The 23,383-nt window shown below is 41.2% G+C and overlaps 1 protein-coding gene across 1 annotated transcript in view; it reads left to right on the top strand.

The window, feature by feature from the left end:
* slc25a26 (solute carrier family 25 member 26) overlaps nt 1-23,383 on the top strand; it is a 57,406-nt gene that overhangs the window by 18,567 nt on the left and 15,456 nt on the right. Inside the window, exons 6-7 of the mRNA XM_031752441.2 lie at nt 16,946-16,990; nt 22,503-22,572. Coding sequence (XP_031608301.1) covers nt 16,946-16,990; nt 22,503-22,572 — 115 coding nt within the window. The remainder of the gene's footprint in view (nt 1-16,945; nt 16,991-22,502; nt 22,573-23,383) is intronic.

Raw genomic sequence — 23,383 nt, 5'->3', positions numbered from 1 at the left:
GCTAGAAGTCGCCAAATGACGTCATCGCCTAATTTGCATAATTGGTCATGCTAATGTAATTGTAACTTACGTTGTTGGAGAGAGAAATAACATCGTGGAAGAGACATAAAGTGAGTAAAAAATACCATAAATGCATTTAGAATTTATTTAGAACTACAAATTAAATTTCTTTTAGCAATTATGTTTTTTTAATGTCACAATTCCAACCCTGCACCTTTATCCGGGCTTGGACCGGCAAAAGTGACCCGAAATAGGCACTCTGGTGGAGTTACTTTGTGTGTTTGTGTGTTTATAAGTAGTTTTAAACCTTGTGATCCACAAAACAGCATAACAGTAAAAGAAGAACTGACTGCGTTACAGTCAGTGCGGGAGCAGCGGCTTCGCTCATGCGCGATTCATTTGCAGTTTGGACACATAGGTGTGAACATCTACTACCCTGATAGCAGCAGCGCGAGGACTATCCTTCGCCTGTGAGCGCTTTGACACGGGCGAGGTGCCCATGGCAGCACCCGGTGCTTGTTGAGAGTGGGAGCGATACGCGCTTTCACGTCAAAAAGTCGTCATAAATAAGTCTCCAATAACACCACAAAAAGTCGCCAGATTTGTCGCTAGTCGCTTTTTAGAAAAAAAGTCGCTAAGGGGGTCTGAAAACTCGCTAAATATGGCGACAAAGTCGCTAAGTTGGCAACACTGGACCTGTAGCAGAGTTTAGGCCCAGACACGGCTAGTGACGTCAGACTGAACAACCGGCTAGCCGAGGATGTCCTAAAGGAAAAAAAGTACAAAATATGTCCGTTTGTTCCACGGGAAGTCCAACTATCAGTACAAAGAACCCGTACGATTGTATAGTGTGTATTAAAGAATATAATAGAAAGTAAGGGGAAGATGATGTAGATTTATTTGGAGTTTACCTTAATTTGTCACCAGTGGCTAGCTGAAACGTCCATGTGTTCAATCAAATTAGGTGATTGGTGTTGGGGATGTCCTTGCAAGTGCCAGTTCATGAAAAGAAGGCTTTGACTTCCATAACGATTAATGACAAGCAGTGACTTTGATAAAATAAATTTAATACATAGTACAAATATGGAGGCCTTAGCTTGATTTCTCGGTTCGTATCATTCCTTTCTTTACTGTCAACTTTCTTGACTTACGGGATACTCTTTTTGAATCCTGCCCCTGTTTGCATTGCTTCCAGGTCAGGCTGACTCTTGTTAGAAGAGTGATGACCTTCTTAAGCAATCCACTTGTCGCTGGATGATTTGTATCACTTTATCACAGATGTCACTCAAGGGAATAATGGTTTTCCTCCCACTGCCATTATGGATGACGGATGAATGCGGTTCTGGCTGCACCTGTCATTCCCATCAATGTGCCTTTGTGAATATGATCATATCTATATATTTTTCCTCTTCTGTGTTTCCTAATGCAGCCATACTGGCATGCATGTAGCATATTGCAGCCCACTCGTATATCCAGTCCCTCTGAGGTGCACGTTGGCAGTAGGACATCTGCTGCAAATCTGACTAAACCTCAGTAACCTTCCTTAGATCAACATGTGGTCTTATTGATGAGTTCTGCAGTAAGTGGGGCTAAAGGAGTTAGCTGCCATGCTGTCAGACCCCCACGTGTGCCTTTTGCTAAGTTCGGTCGGGGGACAGCACCGGGCTTTCTCTGCTGGCTTGTTTAGGATGATACATTGGAAGCCTGTACCACTGAGAGCCATGGATCACACACTTATGTTAAGTACGCTGGTCCTCGTTGACGATGACTCCGAAATCCATCATTCTGGTTGCAGTTCATCATGCACGGCTACTCTGTGCATTTTTGAGACTTATTACCGATATCATCTGCCAAACATATTCCCAGGAAAAAGGCGCTGTTGCCTTTAACGGCTATAGTAGCTTTCCAGTGTATAGTGCCTGTGTAAGTGCTGCATTCATGACCACAGTGGCCTTGTTAGTCAGTGAATCCCTCGGGGTCTTGGGGCTGTGTTTGCTTCCCACAACTTTATGCATGTTTGTCTCAATCCAGGCAGAAAACCTTTAGCGATCCACATGTGTTTCTAATAACACACAGCCGACAGCCTGGCAAGGGAGTTAAGGTCTGTGTGTTTGTGGGATTGGTGGGGGTCTGGAATGGAGGGAAAAGCGATGGCTATGTTTTGGATGTCATGTGGAAGGAAATAAGTGTCAGGAGTGTGCTTCTGTATGTTGGTGCCATAACACAAGATTGAGAGTGATGCATTATTCCCCTGACAGCCATACTTGTAATGCAGATTTAGTTTGAATTGGATGCCTGTTCCACTTGAGTTTAGCAGGTATTTAAGTGACATAATACCCCAACTGCCTAATTACTCTAACACCCATCTCAGTCAATCAGCACTTTATAAGTTACTGCATTTGCTGAAAAAGAATGTTTACATGAGTGAACTCATCAATCAGATCCACTCTATATAACAGCACTGTCTCATTTTTATTTTATCCTGGAGTGACAGGACAGAGTGAGAGCTGTGGGAGTGGAAGAAGGATAAATCAGTGCTGTGTAAAAGCCAGACGTGAGGAAGCACCCCATAATTAGAGGTTAACCTAACTCCTTCTTCTTCTTTTTTTTTTTTTTTTTTTTTTTTGTACAGCAACGCTACTCTCTCATGAAAACTAGTGATGCAGATCCTTATTCCTCCCCTTTCCCCTCACTTCCTTTCCAAAACCAACCACCTCTCCTTCCCGGGATTTACTGTAACGTTCAATTCAAAATGTAACTTATCACTCCTTGTCAAATTAGTTGGCTTTTTGACTTTAAATCATATTGCATTCAGACAGACATGAATTTGCATCGTTTCAATAACATTATTACAACCTCTACGGTTTGCAGGTGTTTTGTTGCGTATGTGCTCTTTCCTTTTACTTAATAGTCATATGAGGCTCTCAAGAAGCAGGATGTGCCCCATACACAGCCAGCCAGTCATATGCCTGCCCCCCATAGCTCCCAGTCACCACCATCATCTTGCTAGCAGCAGTGCTTAGAACCCAAAAGCATCTGGAACAAACCACTTGAAAGTCGAGGGTCATTCAGTGATGTCACTGCTTAATGTCCAGAGGAAAAAAGGAATAAAATGTGACCTGCAGCGCAAGCGTTTACCTCACTCAACCCCGGCATAGGTTAGAAGTTCAAATCAATTCATAATTCAGCTATCAATGTACGCTAAAGCTGCTCACTGTGTGATTAGTTGGTTAGCTTACTATAGGTTGTTAAAACAGGGCAATGTTCCAGACTAAAGTCATTTATCACAACATCTATGGACTAAAAATGTGTTCATGGTTCCCAGATCATAGCCCTACTGACTTTTTCCATCAAATCTCAACTGGAACTTTGTATTGCATGAGTTGTCTCAGATATTAATGATCCCCAGAGCATGAGTCCTAATTACTTCAGTTAATGCTTCGTGTGCCACTAACTGCTCACTTATTGGATTGGTAGAAAGTCTTGCACAGACTTTAATTGTTTCCAGAGTTATCTTTCTTAAGCCATTTCTTGACGTTCCCTTTAACCTCTCCTGCAGGTTGATACTGAGTTAAATGTCTCAGCAAGTAGTGTAGTGATTGAAATGTGGTATAAACTATCACCACATTATAAACTCTAGTTGTCAAACTGCAATAACTCCATCATCAGATCAAATATTGAAAATGTATTGTGTCTTTATAAAAAACTGGCTCCAAGTGTATAAAAGTTAAGTTGTTTTTTAGAAGGATTAGTTAGCAAACATCTGTCTATTTTTTGCAGGGGCCTATCCCAGGTGATGGTGAACCTCATTCAGGTGACTAGTAAATGGGGAATTACAAGAACAAGAAAACAAGTATTAGAAAAGTTTCATACTTTTATACCATAGTATACTATAGTGACCATAGTAAACCTTTCACCTGAACTATAATGTGTTATAAAAAAAAAAGACAGCTGAGCCCAGTCATGTGAAAATCTAAAACAAAAGCCAGTATTGGACTAAATGATGAATTAGAAATGAATTAAAGGAACCGTCTTAATGTCATTCTGGGTGATCCGGTAACTGGATATCAGTGCTATTTATTATTTTTGAGGCGCATGAAGTCTGAATAATGATGGGTGTGTTAGTTGAACTAAGATTTAAGATGTCTTATCCATGAAGGGTGTGTGTTTTTATTTCCACTAACGATGTTTCATCTCAGCATTATGTTGTGCTGCCTTTTGTCAAGCCCTTTAACGGATCAATCAGGCCCATACATGGTCTTGTTTTACTCGTGTGTGTGTGTGTGCGTGTGTGTTTTTCAGAGTAGTTGCGTCACTGCCAGTATGCACTTTTCTCACTATGGAGATTCTGTTATTTCCAGCTGTGCTGCTGCTGTGCTTATCTGATTCCCAGCTGATAAGGTACAGCTTGCACGTGTGTGTGTGTGTGTGTGTGTGTGTGTGTGTGTGTGTGTGTGTGTGTGTGTTACTTTTCAGCTGGCCAACTGGTTGGCTGGAATGACTCTGGTCTGTGTTTTATTGCTGTGGGCACTGCTCCCAGAGAGCACAGTGTGTGTCTGCTCCTCTGCCATGTGTGAGTGCCATGCTGGAGATATGAAAGCAAGCGGCCTTGTTCTGGACCTACCTTAGTGCTTTGCTCTTACTTTAATAACCTTAATAACCTTACTGAAAATGACACAATTGGTTGTTTTTTTTCTTTTTCCTGCATAGCGTGTCACTGATGCATCGTGATTTCCAAGTTTACTCCTTTACCTCTAATACTTCGTGCTTTTAGCCAGCTTGAATTAGCCTGTCACTGAAAAAGCAGCTCCTTGAGAGACAAGCTGTGGTACCAAGGGTGTGTGAAGGAGAGATTTAGCAGGTGGTTCCTTCCCGCTGCTACAGACCCCATGTATAAATACACACATATGCACTCACTGCTATATCTCAATGTGCAATAGTTTTCAGTCAGACTGTGCAAAGCTTCTTGTCTTGTCTCCTACTAAGCATCTAAAACAATTTAATGTCATCCTTTGTATCAAATATAAACACACGCATTTAAATTATTTCTTTCTACAGTCTATAGGTTACATTTTTCTTCCCTACCTTATGTAGTTCACATTTTTCTTTTGTTGTGTAGTATTGGTGTTATAGGGTATATTGCATGTATTTTTTGTTTTGCTTCTGTAATAATGTGAGTTTCCCCATTGTGAGACTTATCTTATCATATCAGCCTACTGTCTTAAACGATGCCTTATGTTGACTGGTTCCAGAAAAATCCTCGTTGAAATGTTTTAGCTGAGTCACATGGCAGTTTTGCAGACACACTTAAAATAATTTTACCCTTATGACCTTCCATACCTGTCTTGTGTGTCATAGTTTTGATTTTGATCAGATATTATCTACCCAGGGTTTCTCAGATCTCAGTGTCTCTGGAAGCATCTCTTGACACCAGCTATCTTTGGTGCTAACATTGAGATAGTTGGCATTAAAAAGAAATGCTCGCCTGGTCTGAGCTACTTTCTCATATGAAGAAGACAAAGGAGATGTACATTTGAATTCTAATGAGTTTAACCAACCAGAAACATCTGAAAAGACTTTTCATCACAGCCCTCTCGAGGCTTGTTTAGAAGTGAGCTACTCTCTAGACTGCTCTGTTTTATATGCATGTTAGTAGCTGGGTGCAAAAAATGGCTTTGGTCTGTTTTTTGGTGTCTTTAATTAAGTTTCTCTCTTCATAAGACCAATATTTGGGCACAGCTTTGATTGACATGTGCATGCTTGGAAGTGTGTATATCTATGTATATATATATACAGTTAAAACAGTGCCAGTCATTACTTTGAACGTGCCTGCTCCATTTGCCCTGCTGTATTGTGTGCTTGTAAGACAAGTACCAAGTGTCCAGCTCTTTAGCCTCAGCCAGCCTCCTTGCCTGCGCCTCGGCTCTCAGCATCAACATGTTTTTCTCTCTCTGTTCCCTCACGTCTCGCTCTCAGCTTCAGACTGAAGTCCTGAGGCAGCAATACATCTCTGTTCCTGTCAACAGCTAATTGGTCGACCCTCAGGGCATCCTGTATCACACCACATCACCATTCATTGGCTAATATGCCCTTTGCTATTGATGTCATCCATCAGTGGCTGTGGTGGGTCAAACCGTCATGCTTTTAAGCCAGCGATAGAATAAGTATTACATTTACTTCATATATAACAAGTTCAACTCGACATCTTCAACGTTTTTTTTAAACTAAGTTTGCAATAATTTTATATATTTTTCCTTTTGACATCATATGTGGACGTCTCTGCTTCACAACAGTGTTGCATTTGCAGCGGGCTAGACTTCACATCGTTCCTTAAAGGCCGAGTAGCATCGGGTATCCGTTGATAGGACCCTTTGTGTTTTTGCGTGTTCTGCAGTATCGTGTGTCCAGTCTGAAGCAACAAGCTGCACAAAGCTGCACACAGGTGGGAGGAAGGGGGGGGGGAAATCTCCAGCACAACATAAATATTATTCAGAGTTTCTGGGAAGCATTTCTCTCATGTCGATGGAATTGCTCTCTTGAATCTTTGCCAGCACGCTGTTTCCCCACCACCACCTCCTTAAGGCTTTTCTTTCCCACTCTCTTTCTCAGTCTCTCTCTCTTCTTCTCTCTCTCTCCAGCTTCGAACAAGTCTTAATTTGTCAGGACTATAACTCCGCTGTGCTGAGATTTTTGGTGGGCCGTGGCAGCTTATGGGAACCCAACTCCTGCTGCCATTTGATTGGCTCCAGGGTGATGTGCCGGCGCTTAAACCTCTCCCTATTTTGGCTTGTTTAAACATACGCACACACGCTCGCTGCCCTTGGCATTCAACACTGTCAGGTGGAATTCTTCAGCAAGTGCAGTCACACTCACACTAGTTTTTACAGCGCAGAGGGGCTAGAAATTTTGGGATGAGCTATCGCTTGTCGCCTGCGGCTGAATGCTCCTCGCATTTACGCCGTATAGACCTTAAAGGGACATGCGCTTTTGCTGCCGGATGCACGGCAGATGTACGGCCTCCAACCCTCTTAATCTGTGACAAATTTAGGTTTGGTGGAAAGGCTCTGAGAACAAGGGAAGTCCTGCTTTTTTGTGTTGTAGGTTTAGGTTGGATAAGCTTATGATTTGTGTGAAGTGTGCCTCAGGGGAATCTAAAGACAGGTGTGTATGTATGCACATGCATGCCTCAACTGACAAAGCATATGGGAGTCTGTTTTCTGTAATTGAGAGAGCAGGCCTTGGCTTCTACTAACCGGGACTATACAACCACCAAGAGAGAAGTAATCGAGCCTTCTCGTTTGCCTCTCTCTTTCGCTCCCCCACCCCCAGGCCAAACAGAGGCCCAGAGAGCCAGATCAGGCTCTTTCTATTGATTTACTTTTTTGCATGTGTGTGTGTGTGTGTGTGTGTGTGTGTGTGTGTGTGTGTGTGTGTTTTAAATGTGTATTTGTTTATTTATTTAAGAGGACCTGAACCTTTCTGTCCCTCGAGTGTACTTAGGTGCATACACGCACGTACACACAGAGGATCCCTTTGTCTCTCTTATTGGACTGTACACATTCAAACTCCTCTCACAGTCTGAGGCAGGTTTTTTGTGGTTGTTGTTTTTTGTTTTTTTGCTGCGTCACTGCAGGATGTGAGATGTGTGGTCACTCCACTTACTACCTGTGTCATTACTACAGATGTACAGTGTTTACATGCATGATGTGGAGCCTGTGCAGAAGAGGAAAATAATTAACAGCCCCTTGAAGATTTTAAAAAAAGGCCAGGTGGAGTTAGCTAGCTCTGTTTTTAAATCATGGCACTACTTAACTGTTGTTTGGATAGAAATATAAGTATGACTGGCTTTAGTGAAGTGTAGAAATTTCCATTTTACAAGTTTTACTTTGGGTTTTGATTCGTCAAATCGTAGCCAACTGGTCTGGAACATGTATACGTATCAATCTCATCCCCTGACCTGTATTTAAAAACAGTCCCGCTTGAGTTATTTTATGGAAGTAATTGCTGCCTCCTGCTCGCTGTGTACTCAAAGCTCAGGGCATTGCAACATGCATCCATATCGCATGTCAGTGATACTTCGTTAGAACGGCACTAACTAGCAGCATGCCTGTGGTGAGTGTGTTTGTTTTTTCAATGTTCTTTCGTTCTCGCGGGCATGCACGTACTTGTTTTTAAGCGATCGATTGTTTTCGTATTTTTGTTTTCAGCTGCCCTTGCACGCGGACCTACTTTTTATGTCAGCAGATAGTCCAACAGGTCTGGCTTCTTCCCGCTCAGTGACTTTTTAGCGAGTGTGGTTGAGCCCTTGGCACCGTAACCTACAGAAGCGTCCAACACCACCTGCCCGTCTGACATGATTAATGACTTTATCGACTTTCAGCGTATTAAAATATGATCTGTCTGTTTGTTATCAGCGTGTCACCGCAGTCAGTTCCTCGTCATACTTTCGTGACACACAGCAGATGGAATGTGGGTGTGTCTCGATGTTTGTGTGAGAAGCGTATGCGCGCGCTCATGTGTCTTTGGAAAGTGAATCCGGCTTGCAGCCCTGTTGCATTAGCAGGTAATAAATGTGGACTTAGACTGTGGGCTTTGCTGCGCCTGCATAACCCGTGTGTGTGTGTGTAAGAGAGAGAGAGAGAAAGTGGTCCATAGAAGTCTATAGTCGTTCTTCCCTTTGAATAAGGTTCCTACTGAATGCTTCACCATCTGACTTCCATCTGCTTCTTTTTTTAAAAAGGTTCCTCCTCTCCTCTCCTTTCCTCTCCTTCTATTTCTTAATTGGACCATCCAAAGTCAGCTACAGCTCTTAAGTGACTCACTGTTTCTTAAAATGACTATTTAAACATTTGGAAAGACCTTATGTTTGTTTTCACTTGTGCATAAATTGAATTTGACGTAGCATACGTGGTCTCATTTGAAATGGTACATTTGGTAAATTCCAAATCCACAGATTTAGGAGGTTTTGCCAAATGGATTTGGAATGGTCGTTGAGTATCGAGTGCTAACTGAGGATATGCTAGACTTCTCTGCCTCATGAATCATTTGCTCTTTGCTCATTTGCTCCACATCTGGTGGCAAGAATCGGGTAGGGGGGAGTTCAAGATTGCACCACCGTGTCTTGACTGAGTTACAATGTGAGTATTTATTATTTGTGTCTGGGATTTCAAAATGTAACTGTAAAAATCTTTGAGAGCATCCTTTACTGTCATTGTGATGATGGCAAACTGTGTCATCAAGACCACCCGGACTTTTTTACTTTTTAATTATTTTTTGTTGTTGTGAGACCATGAATTGTGTGTTTGAACACATTTTTAGCAAGGTGGCAAACCCTGTGTGTGTGTGTGTGTGTGTGTGTGTGTGTGTGTGTGTGTGTGTGTGTGTGTGTGTGTGTGTGTGTGTGTGTGTGTGTGTGTGTGTGTGTGTGTGTGTGTGTGTGTGTGTGTGTGTGTGTGTGTGTGTGTGTGTGAGTAATGTGGTAATAAAAACTGAAGCTGGGTTTCCACAAGGCTCAACCAAGAGTGAATTATCAGCTCTAGTGGAGTGTGAACAATCAAATTTGCACAACTGGTAATATGCTTTTTGGTATCACAGATAATTAAACCAAGCTGTGTGATCCACTTAGGGAAAGATACACCAGATGTTAATTATCCACTTGCCACAGTTAAACACAAGTTGCGTTTAAATGGGTCCAATCCCAGCCTTTATGGATGGAAATGATAGCGTGTGTTCCAGGTCACCACTTTAGTTTGGACTGGAACACCGTAATAAATGTTAAATTAGAGTAAGGTATGCATTAGGCAATAAATCCTCAGTTGATGTGCTTTTTTTTCTCTCTCTCTCTCTCATATTGTAACATTCAGACCTTAATCTAACACGCGAACACAGTCTCATAAAAATAATAGCTGGATTTAGTCTGAGATTTTAGTATGTTTGAAATGGCTCCAATACTAGAGAGAAGTAAACAGCAAACCTTAGTAAACCATGTTTGTGTAATTCTTTTAAATATTTGCCACACAACATTTTGCACTTGGAAAAGAAAGCTCCTTCATAAGGCAGCTGAAAAAATACCTTTGTTTATGCCTTTCAGTCACGAAACTGTGTCTCTTTAACTCGGTTCAGTTCAATTGTATTTATACGCCAACAAATCACAACAACAGTTGCCCCACGTTGCTTTATATTGTAAGGTAAAGACCCAACAAAATATGGAGAAAAACCCCAAGAATCAAATGATCCTCCTTGAACAAGAACTAGGAAAGACTGTAGGAAAGAAAAACTCCCTTTTAACAGGATGAAACCTCCAGTAGAACCAGGCTCACAGAAGGGAAGCTGCAACCAGTCTTTAGTAAACACACAGTGTAGCTTTTTTAGGAGAGTTTTATTAGTAAATCTGGCTCTAAAAGCATTTACACACCGGATGCGTAAAATCTGTGTGAATATTTCGTGCATTAAACACGTTCATACCAAATTTGCAGCATTTTTTTTCTGCTCAAGTTTAATTTTTCACATTTTTTAAGTGCAAATAAACAGATGTGACCAATCAGGCCACTGCATTTGTTAGCAAGTGTACATGTAGCTCAAAAAGGGCCGGTACTGAATATACAGATGGTAAAACAATACTGTTAAAACTCAGACACACAGCTAGACGCTGCTCTGAGCCAATCGGCTTTCTTACATTATTCCTCTGCTTCCTCAGGTGTCCTAACTCTGCCAACAAGAGCTCAAACTGCCCCACTGGCATCCTGAAATATGTACCATCGCTTCAACTCCTGTATCAAATCAAGAAATACTCTCTGCTGTTGCCTTCTAATGAGAATTGAATGAAACCAGAATCTCAGTTTCTTGTTTAGAAACATTAGGACCAGCTCGTCATGGCTTGATATCGACTTCATGTTTTTCACAGTGAGGTTTTTGGACAAGTTCGTATCTGAAAGGTTTTTTTTGAAACACGCTCTGTGGAAATGCCTTGATTGACTAAAATTGTAGGGAAAACCATGTAGCTTTTAAGGCTAACACTGTTAACATGCTACAGCTAGCGTACCTCCAAGTGGAGCTTTTGTCAATTTGTGTTGTGTGTAGAGTTTATGAAACTTTGTCAACATAAATAGACTTTACCCAGTTTGATAGACAGATATTTGTTACTAAGTACTACCTTCCAAACAGTTTAAGTCAAAGTACATCAAATTCACACACTAATCTCATTGGCTAGTGTATTATGCTAAATGTCAGACATATTAAGGCAAATTTTTAGATTTGAGTTTGGCCTCAAGTAAAGTTGATTTTGGAGTGCTAACCCACAGTAGCCTAGTGGTGTGTTTTTAAAGTAGGAAAGCATTCAACGTTGAGGGCTGAGATACTTTCTTTTGGAAAGAAATCTTTTGGAAAAAATGAATCATGACTTTCATCGCTTGGTTTGGCCATCTATACATTTGTCTACTTGTCTCAGTATCCATCTCACTTACTATTTCTCTCCTGCTAAATGCTCATCAGTATGCAGAGGCTGCAGTATGACCTATTAAAAGTCATTTGTCAAATTGCAGCCAACTGGCCTGCCTGCAATCAGGCTCAATGTGAATATATTTTGACATGTGTTTTTCCTGCCCTCCGCTGAGTGCCTAAGGACCTGTGACAGCCCGGAGCCTCTCTGAATACTAATAAAGTTAGGACTAATACAGTTGGCAAGGACGCACACACACACACGTACACACACAAAAAACACGAGCACTGTCAGCAGAATGACACAGCAGACGCAATCTCCATATTTGCATTATATCGTACCTGACAGTCACAGCAAGTGGCACTGTCACTTTTGATCATTTGTGAAATACATCAGCGAGAAAACAGAACGCTGCTCTTCATACACACACGCGCACACATAAGCAAGAATATGGTTAAGCACGCCAATGTATTCATACAAAAAAAAAAAACAGCTAAGGCATGCATATGCAGGATAGCGGGTCTGAGTGAGGGCCCTGTTTGTTTGTCAGGCGTGGAGTCCTGTCCCTGGAGGGTTGCTTGAATACACAGATGTTTGTGGAGTAGATACTGTTGGGCAGTGCAGCAAGAGCTGGAAATACATCATAAACTGGGAGGTTTATGATGTGTTTTCTGGTTAAAATATTTAAATTATTTGCCTCTGTTTCTTAAGCATGTGTGTCCTTATTTTAATGTCGAGCGATAGTTCATGTTTGTAGACCTCAACAACGTGGTTACTGCAGTGGGTGTGTTCGTCTCCATGGTTATGATTCGGTTGTAGCCCATGCAGCCATAGAAGTCTACTGATTGGCTCAAGCTGGGGTTGAGTGAGCTAGTAAAATGTTGGCAAGCAGAGAAAAACCTCAGTCTTTTTCAGTGGACATAAACAATACTAGTTCTCAGCCTTCAGGGAAGTATTTTATCCCACTTTAACAAACAGCTACTCATTTGTGACTTCCATGTCAAATAAAAAACACAAGGAAACAAGATAGAAATGTCCTCTTTTTAATTAGCTCTTAAATTGAACCTTAATTGATGAGATAATGATGCGATTCTCCTCGCCTGTGTGGCCTGATAATCCTAACTTTCTTTTCCATTTAAAGGAATTCATTAAGTCACGTTTATTAGGATAATCACAACAGCCCTGGACCTTCCACACACATGCACACGTTAACTTGGCTTCACAGAGCTGAATAGCCTATGGTAGCTGAGGCATTATATGAGGCGGTGGGATGAGACAGAGTGAGCAGTTAGCACCGTGGAGTTTATGCAGCTTGGCTGCCTTCATCCTAACCAGCCGTAGAATGACCCTGGATGCCTGCATGGCCTTGTGTTAGTCTAGCATGACATAGCTGAGGTCTAAATGTGCCCTCAACACTTGTGGCAGACGCGTCTGTAACTCAGAATATCAAAACCATGCTGTTTTTGCCCACTGGCAAACACTTTGGTAAAGTGTGCCTTGAAATTTAGCACCTGCAACCATTTAAAAGCAGCAGTGCACAGAACAGTACACTAAACAGTCATTTGTTTAATATCGAGAGTTAAGTGTAAGATATTTTCATGAGGGATTAATGGTAATTTTGTTTTTATGCTACTTTTACTGTCCCTCCTTCACTTATAAAAGCCAGTTGGTTTTTTTTATGTTTTTCCACCAGCACTGCAGAGGGCTAACTGTCCCAAAAAAAATCTGTAAAAGAAGTATTTCCCAACTTACACAATGATCCAACTGAATAATAACAGTCACACATTATCCCTGAAGAATAATCATAGTCATGTTTTCCAAAGAATAGCAGTTGAATATTTTAGGCCCCTCTTTATCTGATTATAGTGTTGTTGGTGAAATTGTGACTTATACAATATGTTAGGTTTCTCTCACCCTTTCTATAACATGGTGCAGGTTTCAACTCTTTAACCCGATAGTAATCAGGCCCCATCTTATCTTAATGACCTTGTAGTACCATATCACCCCATTAGAGCACTTCGCTCTCGCTCTGCAGGCTTACTTGTTGTTCCTAGAGTATTTAAAAGTAGAATGGGAGGCAGAGCCTTCAGTTTTCAGGCCCCTCTTCTGTGGAACCAGCTTCCAATTTGGATTCGGGAGACAGACACTATCTCTACTTTCAAGATTAGGCTTAAAACTTTCCTTTTTGCTAAAGCATATAGTTAGGGCTGGACCAGGTGACCCTGAATCCTCCCTTAGTTATGCTGCAATAGACGTAGGCTGCCGGGGATTCCCATGATGCATTGAGTTTTTCCCTTCCAGTCACCTTTCTCACTCACTATGTGTTAATAGAGCTCTCTGCATCGAATCATATCTGTTATTAATCTCTGTCTCTCTTCCACAGCATGTCTTTATCCTGTTTTCCTTCTTTCACCCCAACCGGTCGCAGCAGATGGCCGCCCCTCCTGAGCCTGGTTCTGCGGAGGTTTCTTCCTGTTAAAGGGAGTTTTTCCTTCCCACTGTCGCCAAAGTGCTTGCTCATAGGGGGTCATATGATTGTTGGGTTTTTCTCTGTATCTACTGTACAATATAAAGCGCCTTGAGGCGACTTTTGTTGTGATTTGGCGCTATATAAATAAAATTGAATTGAATTGAATTGAACCCTTGAAACTGTTTCTGAACCGGCGATTTCAGGCCTGCTTATAGAACAAAATGACTGGATGTGCTTGTTAGTGAGGGTTCCTCTCAAGAAAGACGTCAAACTGCGTCTGCATTGATTTATATCGAGGGGGTCAAAACTCATCATTAAGGGTACAGAGGTGGTCATCAGACTTCATCTTTATACGGGACAGAGTTGAAAACAGTTTGTCCCACTCAGCAGTGGCTTGAACTTTCACTTAGTTTGTGAGTAACAGCGAGTCAGTCAGGTGTGACATGGTGTGCATGTCTGTCTCCTCCCAACAATGGAAAATACATTTCTCTTCTGGGCTTTTTTTTTTTTTTTGCAAAGTCTTGCTTGTGTTTTTAGTTCTTCTCCATGGTCTAAGAAGCAGAAGGGAAAGCAGAAACACATGTTCAGTCCCCTTTGTTGTTTTCAGCTTCCCATTCTGTCTCTACCTATCTTCATTTCTTTTAGCTGCAAAATTTATTCCTTCTTTGATCTCCTTCTGACACTACAGCAACCTCAGGTTAAAGCATTACAGTAGAAGTGCAGAACCTCACGTTAATGCTGTAGAAACAACTCTATAGCCGTTAGCTCATATGTCCTCCAGCCTGCGTTCTTGATTTTGTAACTCAAGCAGACATGCTTCTAAATGTCACATGGAGTCAGGTTGGTACGTCTTCCAGTTCCTCGGTTTGCCTCGGTTTAATGAGAAATTGCTCATCGATTTTAATCAGACCTCATGTGGTTTTTCAGATGTTTCGTCTTTGCCGGGCAACACGCTCAAAAAAACGAGCACTCGTCTCCAGCTCAGTGTGCCAGGAGTGTCAAAGCGAGCCATAAATCACCGGTGGATCATTCTTTCCAGATCCTCTGCTGAAGCCATCTGTCTTTGTCTCGCTTTTCTGTCTTTGCACTCACTGCAACCAAAGATTTTTTATTTTTTGGATGAAATTTTATAAATTGATATGTGGTTAAAAAAAAAAAAACCCTGTCAGTTGCATTTAAGGCTAAATTTAAACAAGTTTTTGATAATTAATGCTTTTTTCAGTTTGTAAACAGAAGTTACTGACGCTGTATCTGTGCTGCATCTATCTGTGCCTTATTTAAGGTGACGTTACAGTAGTGTTGCACTTATGTGCACAAGAATTCTAGTATAAAATATAAATATAAAACCTGTCAGGATATGTTTACTTAGGTTAACTCTCAGTTTACTTTGACTCACATCAGTACAATATGTTCCGCTTGCACTCAGCAGCAGTACCCATTACCCCTCCAAGCTCCCCCGTTCTCCTTCACTCCCTCTTTCTCTGTCTGTCCACCTCCTTTCCCAGCCTGGAATAGCAGAACTCATCAGGGTGGTAATAAAACACAGGTGCACTTTTATAACACTCCACTTTCTGGGGGCTGGGTACCAGGCTTCCAATATGTCCCAAAAAATTTTTAAGATAATCTTAGAGGAGTGAGAGAATTTGCTTCTGTCTGCACAGATAGACCAGATGGGTGAGGATTTCTGTCCTTGCACATACCAGGCCCATTTATCAAGAAACAGCCAAACGCCGCGTGCAGTAGTTTCAGCTTTAATGCTTGAATAGTAACTACACTAATGCAGAATTACACTTAAAGCTAAGGGTCTACACCCACACAGGTGTAGCTGCAGTACCTGTGTGGGTGGGACAGTGTTATGGGGATTACTTACATTTGTACTCCACTCTTGTAAAATGTTTGTATCAGTAACAGCGCAAACCTGTCATGGATGTCTGGTTTTATTCAGTAGATGTTTCTTTAAGTTTGAATCTGTACCCCTCCCACCTCCACTCTCCACCCTCTCCCCCTTCGTAATACTATCTCATGTTTTTTATTTGTCATACTTGCATTAGGTCTTTTATCAGCTCATCTCAGAAACTCAATTTCCTCCACTTAGTTGAATTTGCACTCAATTTGACAGCTTTATGTCTTTACTTTGTTTTTTTTTTCTTTTTTCAAAAGGCTTTAATAAAACTCGGGGCTTCTGTGAAGATCTTTAAAAGTCTTATATTCAGCTCTTAAAGAGCAGATGCCCTTTAATTGAATCTACTTCAGAATGAGTGTTTATATGAGGTCAGTGCATTTGGACTAAGCTCATTAGGTGGCGTAAACACACTTGGTGCATTGTCTTTGTGCTTTGGCTGACTCAGTTTTTACCAACGCGCTAACGTGGTCTGATGGAACATGTTGGAGGGGGCGGTTCGGATGGATGAACGATCCTGTTGTCTGTGTGATCAAAGACTGATGACACAACTCACTGTCACTTTATTTATTTCTTCCTTTGCTTTTGTTTTTTCCTGTCCTGCCTGTCTTCGTCCACTGCAGGATGACAGGATATGTGCGCGTGTGTGTTTTCTCTATTTGTTTGCTCAGTACACAAATGGAGAAAGTATACTCGTTCCTATGTCTGTGTGTGTGTGTGTGGGAGAGAGAATGTATGTGTGGTCTGACTGTGTGTCATTTGCACCTCGCCTTGGCACTGCCATTGATTTCTTTCCACTGTAACTTCCTGCCTGAACCGATTTAGTCTTTCCAGCAGCAACACACACTCTCCCACCATCCCCTCATCCCTCTATTCCTCTCTCCAACTTTGCTCCATCTATACATCCATCCATCCGTCTGTCAGGACTGCCAGACCACAGCCCGTCTCATTCATTAATCATCAGCACTGAGAAGGAACAAGGGAGCAGTCAGCCGAGTTAGAGGAAATAGAGAAAGGTGGCAGGAATGACAAGTGTAAGAGATTAGAGGTTAAAGATGAAACCTGAACCTCCAGAAAATGAAAAACTAATGCTGACATAATGACGATGATTAACACTCTGCCTTCTTTTTTTTTTCAGATCCCATTCTCTCTGGTTCAGTTTCCGCTTTGGGAATATTTAAAGGTATGCATCTATCTCTTATTTTATTCCCTTTTGCATCTTTATTGCTTATCTATTTTATCAGAGTAGTATCATTTCCAGTGAAAATTATGTCACGGATAAATCCACTGTACAGTCAAAACTCTGACACATTTACAGCACGCTCACCCTCTGCATTCTCCTGTATCATTGTGGCAGGCCAAAATGGGACTTTACACCCCGGTTTAATGGCTTGTCACGACTGTCATCAAACCAGCCTTTCGATCTATCACGAGCTCTGAGAATAGCCGTGTTGCTCTTCCTCTAGCTTTTTCTTGCTTCCTCTCGTGCTTAATGTCTTTTTCTGCCCCATGTCTCTGCTCTCCCCTTGCGTTTCACAGCGTGGCCCCGAACACATAAAAAGCCATTTCTCTTTGAAAAGATGGCGTTTTGTTGGAGTGACATCATGTCTCAAGGGCGTGAGAGGCGGCCAGTCAAACATTCCATCAATGTTGGGAGCTAACGGCCGAGCGAAGGCGAACAATACGCCGCACAGCTGTGTGTGTGTATGGGTTTCTGTGTGTCTGTGTGTTTGCGGGAGTTAGATTTTGTCGTTCACAAGTGTCTCTTTGTCCCTCAGTCAAAGGCCTCCTCTCTCCAGGCCATCTGGACACATCCGTTGGTGGAGAAATGAACTGCTGGAATCTGGACCTCTCCTCTCCTCTCCTCTCCTCTCGAGCCGTTTTTGAGTTATAATGGCAGACTAGCCAAGAAAACAGATGAAAATTAAAACCCAAAAAACAATTGCTTACAGGCAAGCAAGTTTGTACTGCTGTTTCTTCAGTGACCACAGGGATGTTCAAGAGGATTTCTCCAACAAAAATAATGTGATATACTTTGAAAAATGCTAAACCGAAGGAATTTGAGACAGTGCATGTGTGTGGCATGGTTTCCCATCTGCTTCACGGCATAGTAATGTGCTGCGTTATGGCTTTTTTTTTTCCTTTTTAATTTCACACGGAGGCAGCGCAGCTGTCAGAGAGAAGGGGGAAAAACAGAGAGGCAAATGAAGAAAACCCACGACCCAGTGCTGTTGTCTCGTCGTAAAATGGCCAAGCATCTAAATATCTGGATATCACAGAGGCAGCATTTTGCAGACAGAAGTAGTCAGGGAGTAAATCATGAGGGAATCGGTCACTACACTGAGATTTAAAGCTTCTCCACGCCAGATTTCAATAGCCATGTGAATAATTCTCACGGTTCTTTCACACATTAATTTCACAATATTGTGGTTTTCACGCTGTTGTTTTCCCAACAGCATCTGCAGAATAAAGTGCGCAGTTTGCTCCATCTGTTCTGACCACAAAAATAACTTTAGCAAAACAGGAGGGTGTAACACTTTTAGGTTATGATTGAACACCAACTTAGACCCACAAAAAATCCAGGGAATTTAGAGTCAAAGGCATGATGGGAGCTCAAAATGAGCCAGTGAGATATAGCACTGTGTAAAAAATCTGGAGTCATTTCTCCTCCTTACTAATGTTTTGCTTCCAAGGAGCTACGCTTTCTTCTATGTTCTTTAAAGTGTCTTGAGCAATAGTTCTCCATTCCTTGAGTTTCAAGGGATGAACCAGTGTTGTCTACATATAACATAACTTAGCAAAGAACCTGTGTATAAAAATACCAAAGATAACAGTTTCACAGCCAAAAAAAATAGTATTTTTGCTCCAACAAGAAGATTCCAAAAGAGCTATTAGCTGAAAGCTTAATATATGTCAGCTTGGTGTAAAACGTGTCCTTACGAAAATTCAGTTGATCCATCTACTGTTTGCTGATACTGAAATCAGATCATCAGATATGTGGACAGAGGAGGTCAGGAGAGAGCTACAACAGTGAGTCTCTACAGCTGTCTATAAAGCTTGGTGGAGGTTGTGTCATGGTTTGGGACTACAATCATCTAGTTCAGCGGTCCCCAACCTTTTTTGAGCCATGGACCGGTTTAATGGCAGACAATATTTTCACGGACAGGCCTTTAAGGTGTCGCAGGTAAATACAGTGGTCCCTGGTGAAATCTGCGAAGTAGCCAGCTAAATTTTTTACAATTATTATAGATGTTTTAAGACTGTAAAACCCCTCTCTACACACTTTAGACACTTTTCTCAGACAGGCATCGACATTTTCACACTTTTCTCTCTTGTTTAAACGCTCTCAAAGTTCAAACCTTCGTAGAAAAACAAGTCCAGTATTATAGAATCAAAGGCACCTGCAGTCGGCTTAGGGTGCAAAACGTTTCGTCAAAATTGTTGTGTTTGTTGGGGAGAAAACTTACAAACATACAGTACAGCACTTCAGAGTCACACTGCTAACGATCGAAGATTTATGTAAATTTGACAAGCTGAAGCATTCTGTACTGTAAAGGAGACGCGGCACAAGATTGATTGACAATGGTCTACAGCCAATCAGGACACAGAACACAATGCGCTGTAAGAAAAAAAAAAAAGCACGCAAAATTGCACCAAAAAAAGTTATAGCAAGGGACCACTGTACAACAAAATAAAATGATAGGACCAAGACAAAAACTGTGGTATTTTATAAATATAATAATAAACGCAAATTCACTGTGTAATTGTGTAACTTTATTAGCAGCGTCCTTCTGAAATGCGCCAACAACACTGAGAGTAACATCCTCCTCTCTGCCCCTTAATGCTCTCCGGTCACTATGGTAACGCATAAATATTTCTTTCAAAATAAGACACACAACTACAACACGGAAAAAGACCCAGGGAAGCCGATTTAATGATTAAATCCCTGAAAACCATAAATTTCGCACCCGAGCCTCAACTGGTACCCGGTACCAAATGACTCGCGGACCGGCCCGGGGGTTGGTGACGGAACAAAATGCATATAACATCCAAAAAAGAGCTTTAAATGTCCTTCAGCCTTGATGAACTATTCCTGAAGGCTACTTAAGGAAATTAGAGGAAAGCTGTGTTGAAGATGGTGGTCCTATTGACTTTCAAGCTTGTTACACTATATACTGTGTTTCCACTTCTGTTTTAAACATGTTTTAACCCTTGCACCTATTTACCATTTTCCTAGTAAGATATATTGTTTTTTAAAGAGGCTCAAGACTTTTGCACAGCACTGCATCTTTACTAAAGGCAGTTTCCCAGGACAGAAATTCTAACATACACGTGATATACACAGACCCACCGCCCTCTTTCCTGTGGGAAGGCAACCAGGTGCAAAGGCTGATCCTGACACAAGGGTTCAGAGGTCAAAAAGTTTGTTTTCCCAGGTTTACTCCTTATTATTTATTCATGAAACGGGCAGTAAGGGAGGGGGAGAGTCGGAATAGGAGAGAAACAGAGGAATCCCCCAGCGTGAGGCCTTTGATGTGGAAAACAAAATCTCCTTTTTAATCTGCCCTCTAATGAAATACACATGACATATCCTGAGCTCATCCACAGTCTCTGCCTTTGCTTCTTCCTTCTTTCTCTTTGTGTTTACTTGTTTGTGTATGCACACACACACACACACACTCTTTGTGCACACGTGTGCGAGAAAAAGAGTAGAATGAGTTAACATGAAACAGATTCAACTTGCGAAGGAGTGAATAGACAAAGAAAATATTAGTAATCACTCCATGCTGTTGCTCAATTGCTCTCACTGAGAAGTAATCATTACTTGCAGCACCCGAGGCAGCCCAGCTGTCCACATGCATTTTATACGCAGGCTAACCTTGCAGAGTTGGGCTCCTCGCCCCTTTGCCAAAACTGGTGAGGGCAGAAAAAGAGACATCCTCCCTTCCCATCCTGACTTTAATCTTAAAACAGAAACATCAGGTGGTTTCACTCAGTAGCCACTCTTAACTGTGAGAGTTTTTATACACAGTAAGTACTTGGAAAATACACTTGTCTATATAATATAAACAATATATTCTATTGATACAATTCTGGACTGTTTTTTGTCGGTGTAGTTCGGTCTGTAAAATTGCAACGCTAAAATAATTTTTTATATCTTTTAGGATATTTCAGGGGAAGAATAAATACAGCTCCAATCACAAAAAAATCCAGTGTAATTACATAAACTGTTAGGTTGCATGCAAAAGTTTCCTCACTGCTGAGTAAATATTCAAAAAACATAAAGTTAAAGATAGACCATTTCTTTGGTATTTGCCTACAACAAAAAAAAGAAAAGTTTAGGGACTGTCATGGTCAGTTTTTGTAACATCTGCTTTAGAAAAAAACCTGCTGAGGCTTTTTTTGGCTGGTGAGTGACTCAGTTCTTTTTAGGGGGATTTTCATCCATTCTTACTGTGTGAGATACTTGTGGGTTTTAATTTAATTTTATTAAAATAAATTTTTTGTAATGTTTATGTTGGATATTGTGAAGTTCATGCAAGCTTTTGTGTTTAGTATCATATAGCGTTGCTAAGGCTGTTGTTGGTTATGAGTTATCCATGGCCCTAACAAGCTAATTAGGTGTTGTTTTTTTATTTTGTTTTGTTTTGTTTTGGGGGGATATTTTGCATTTGTTTCACATTTCACTGTATGTGGGGACGTAACAGTCACCAAAATTTTTATCCGTGACCGACTTTGAAATTTGAAAAAGAACCGCAGGCTAGTACCTTGGACAGTTTTACCAACAACATCAACGTTTTGCATACCAATATTCTACAGAACACTTATGTAAAGAAAGATTTAATGAGTGTATTGGCCACAAAATAAATAAATTGTAAAGTCATTCGTAGACTGTCTGAGATGAACACTTGTAGAGATTTAAAGCTATTTAGCAAATATAGTGTTCTAGCAGGCTAATGTGTAGTATGTTAGCTTAAACATTTGCTAATTAGTGCTAAATGCTAAGTACAGCTTGAGGTTGTAACCTGTAGCACCTTTAAATGTACTTAGTATTTAGTGCTAATTAGAGGATTTAGAATCCTCCCCACTATGTGTTAGTATGTTAGTAATACCTTTATAAGCGGCTTGATTTTAAATAAAAAATGTAGAAATGCAAAGACAATAGTGAAACACTTCTAACCATCTTTTCACTAAGAATAAAGCTGCTACTGTGATGTTCCATGAAATATGTAAAGAAGCATTTAAGTAGGAGTTTACTGACACAGCTGCTTGGCCAGTACATTGATTTTGAGCTCCTGGTGTAAAACTACTAAAGAGTCAGTATATCCTAATGTCATAATTTAATAATTATACTGAATATCTGAGTATGAGATGCCCTGTTGTACTAAGTATATTCTCTTGCCTCCCTCTGATCCCACACCACTCCTTGGGAAACAAGTAGCATGACATCACTGGGGAGAAAAGGCAACACAAAAATAGCCGGACAGCTCATTTCCCAGCTGTGGGCTCTAAACCCCAGACCAGACCAAGGTTCACAATATGTTTTCAATGTGTCTGATAGCCCCACTAACTGCAGTCTTTTCTCTCTCTCTTTTTTCTCTTTGTTTCTCTCCCTCTTCCCCCATTTTCTTTCTCTTTCATCATCCTCCTCTATCTACAACCCTCTCTCTTGACATTTCTTCTCTTTCTCCCAGACTCTGTGGTCGTCGAGGCAAGGTCACACGCTCTACTCTTGGCAGTCAGCAGTGTGCGGAGCTGTTGCAGGTGCAGGGGATTATATGCTGTGCTGGGAAAGAGGCGGAGAGGGAGGAGTGGAGGGAAAGGGGTTGGGATGGATGGACGGACGTACAGATGGATGTTAGATAGGTGAATAGATGGGCAGGAGGGCAGCACAAGTTTACCCAAAACCACATTAATGCAAGGTTTCTCAAGTGTGAGCTCTGCAGACAAATCCCATCCTCTCCTCCACCCGGGATTTGCTAAAGACGACTGAGGAGAGAATGAATTCCAGTATTTTTCTTACACAGTGTTACCAGATGGCAAAAGTCTCATTATCACAGTTGTCGGCTCATTCAGCCAGTGACCATTATTCCACTGCAGACTTTATGGTTCTGTCTTGCCCTGGATGAGTTGGATATACAGACAACCAGATGAAAGGACGGGAAGCATGAGCTGGAGCCGTTTCTGGCCACGCGCCCCTGCAGCTCTGTGACATCCTGGGCACTGGAGCCTAAGCTGCTTTAAGAAAGGGAGAGAGAGATTAGACAGTTTATTAGAACAAAATTCACATGGGAATTTTTTTTAATAAATGGAGGTACTGATGCACTTTCTTTATCCCAGATCTGGGAAATTCTTTTGTTTTTTTACAAAAATTTCACAAAATTAAACTAAACAAAACATTTTCAGGAGGTAATACATTTTACTGCATGTTGTTTTTGTACTAGTTGTAATTAAATGTAGGGTTCCAATTAAATTGGAGAATAAATGGAACTGTGAAACACGACAGGCTTATACTAAATAGAGTTTGTAAAACTGATTCTCAGTTATCATTTAAAAGTTTTTTTGTTTATTATTT

Source organism: Oreochromis aureus, linkage group 5, assembly GCF_013358895.1.
Source record: "Oreochromis aureus strain Israel breed Guangdong linkage group 5, ZZ_aureus, whole genome shotgun sequence".
Lineage (NCBI taxonomy): Eukaryota > Metazoa > Chordata > Actinopteri > Cichliformes > Cichlidae > Oreochromis > Oreochromis aureus.
Note: the sequence above shows the minus strand (reverse complement) of the source record. Positions and strands in the feature narration are given on the sequence as shown.